This window comes from Mustela nivalis (genome assembly GCF_964662115.1).
Source record: "Mustela nivalis genome assembly, chromosome: 6".
NCBI lineage: Eukaryota > Metazoa > Chordata > Mammalia > Carnivora > Mustelidae > Mustela > Mustela nivalis.
This window is the reverse complement of record NC_139025.1, coordinates 95,861,679-95,863,503: the sequence shown is the minus strand read 5'-3', so window position 1 is coordinate 95,863,503 and position 1,825 is coordinate 95,861,679. Positions and strand designations below refer to the sequence as shown.

The window sequence follows — 1,825 nt, the reverse complement described above, 5'->3', positions numbered from 1 at the left end:
AAATGGCAAGCCAAATCTAGAGTCTGGTGCCCTAACTTACAGAGCTTTCTCTACTGCATCATTTGTCAGCTAAGTGCTAGAAATTCTTCTGAATGTTTACACTCTTATTTCACTTGCTGCTTACAACATTTCATGATGGAGTAGTGCAGGGGTGGCTAAATAAGTCTCCCAAGGCTACTCGGCTAGAAAATGGAGATGATCAGATTCAAAGCTAAGCAGTCTACTCAAGTCCTGATCCTGGTGGAATGGGAATCATATCCTTCATGAAATCATTTTTTGGATACTTTTGTCAAACTCAGATATCTGGTCAATGATCTCATTATTATAAAAATGAGGCTCACCATTTAGGATCTAAGAATGGAGGCTCCTGGCATTTTCATACATAAGTGTTGGCTACCCTTTCTGAAATATCTTCTCCAGCTTTAAAAGTAATTAGATGAGGACCTCAGGTTCTTCAGATCTTAACAGGGATTGGAGAAAGTGGGGATATGTATGCCATATCACAATAAAATAAGTTACAGGATTGTTCTGGAGACTTGTCCTCACTTGGATCATGTTCCTGTTGTCACACAGGTGGGAAAGATAATGGCTCCAGGCGAGAATCAGAGCAGTGGTGTGACCGAGTTCATCTTGGCAGGTTTCCCGAATCTCAACAACACAAAAGCAGAACTGTTTTCTGTCTTCCTTCTTGTCTATCTGCTGACTCTAACAGGCAACGTGTTGATCGTTGGGGTGGTAGGAGCTGATACTCGCCTGCAGACTCCCATGTACTTCTTTCTGGGTAACCTGTCCTGCCTAGAGATCTTTCTCACTTCCGTCATCATTCCCAAGATGCTGAGCAATTTTCTCTCAAGGCAACACACTATTTCCTTTGCTGCATGTATTACTCAATTCTATTTTTACTTCTTTCTTGGGGCCTCTGAGTTCCTGCTGTTGGCTGTCATGTCTGTGGATCGCTACCTGGCCATCTGTCACCCTCTGCACTACCCCTTGCTCATGAACGGCACTGTGTGCTCTCGGGTAGCCTTGGCCTGCTGGATGGGGGGACTTTTTCCTGTGCTTGGCCCCACAGTGGCTGTGGCCTTACTTCCCTTCTGTGAACAGGATGCTGTGGTGCAACACTTCTTCTGTGACAGTGGCCCACTGCTCCGCCTGGCGTGCACCAACACCAAGAAGCTGGAGGAAACTGACTTTGTACTGGCCTCTCTTGTCATTGTATCCTCATTGATGATTACTGCTGTGTCCTATGGCCACATAGTTCTGGCTGTCCTGCGCATCCCCTCTGTTTCAGGCCGTCAGAAGGCCTTCTCTACCTGTACCTCCCACTTGATGGTAGTCACCCTCTTCTATGGAAGTGCCATTTTTCTCTATGTTCGACCATCACAGAGTGGCTCTGTGGATACTAACTGGGCAGTGACCGTGGTAACAACATTTGTGACACCACTGCTGAATCCATTCATCTATGCCTTACGCAATGAGCGAGTCAAGGAAGCTCTGAAGGATATGTTTAGGAAGGTGGGAGCAGGCTTTCTAGGGGATCTTCTACTTGTTAAGAGTTTCAATTGGAAAACAGTAAAGTGAAAGTGAAGGGAGTCTTGAGTCCCTTGACTCCAGTCTTGAGTCCAAGTCTTCTCCATTGTCTCTCGCTTTCCTGTGGTCATTGTGGACATAACAAAATGACCAAATTCTGGAACCACAAAAGAACTCCAAAATCATCAAGGCTGCCTTTCTCTTTCAAGAAAAATTCCTTGATTCTATTTCACCTATAAATCATAACCAATGCCATCATTACATCATAAGATCCTCCAGTCTGTGAGATCTTAAG

General features: G+C 45.0%; 1 protein-coding gene across 1 annotated transcript; it reads left to right on the top strand.

Annotated features, from left to right (window-relative positions):
* Positions 1-585: 585 nt before the first annotated feature.
* On the top strand, positions 586-1,581 carry OR6S1 (olfactory receptor family 6 subfamily S member 1; the record flags this gene model as incomplete). Its single annotated transcript, XM_082736771.1, has 1 exon — positions 586-1,581. One exon carries the CDS (start codon positions 586-588, stop codon positions 1,579-1,581), a length of 996 nt encoding a protein of 331 aa, XP_082592897.1.
* Between the last annotated feature and the right edge of the window lie 244 nt (positions 1,582-1,825).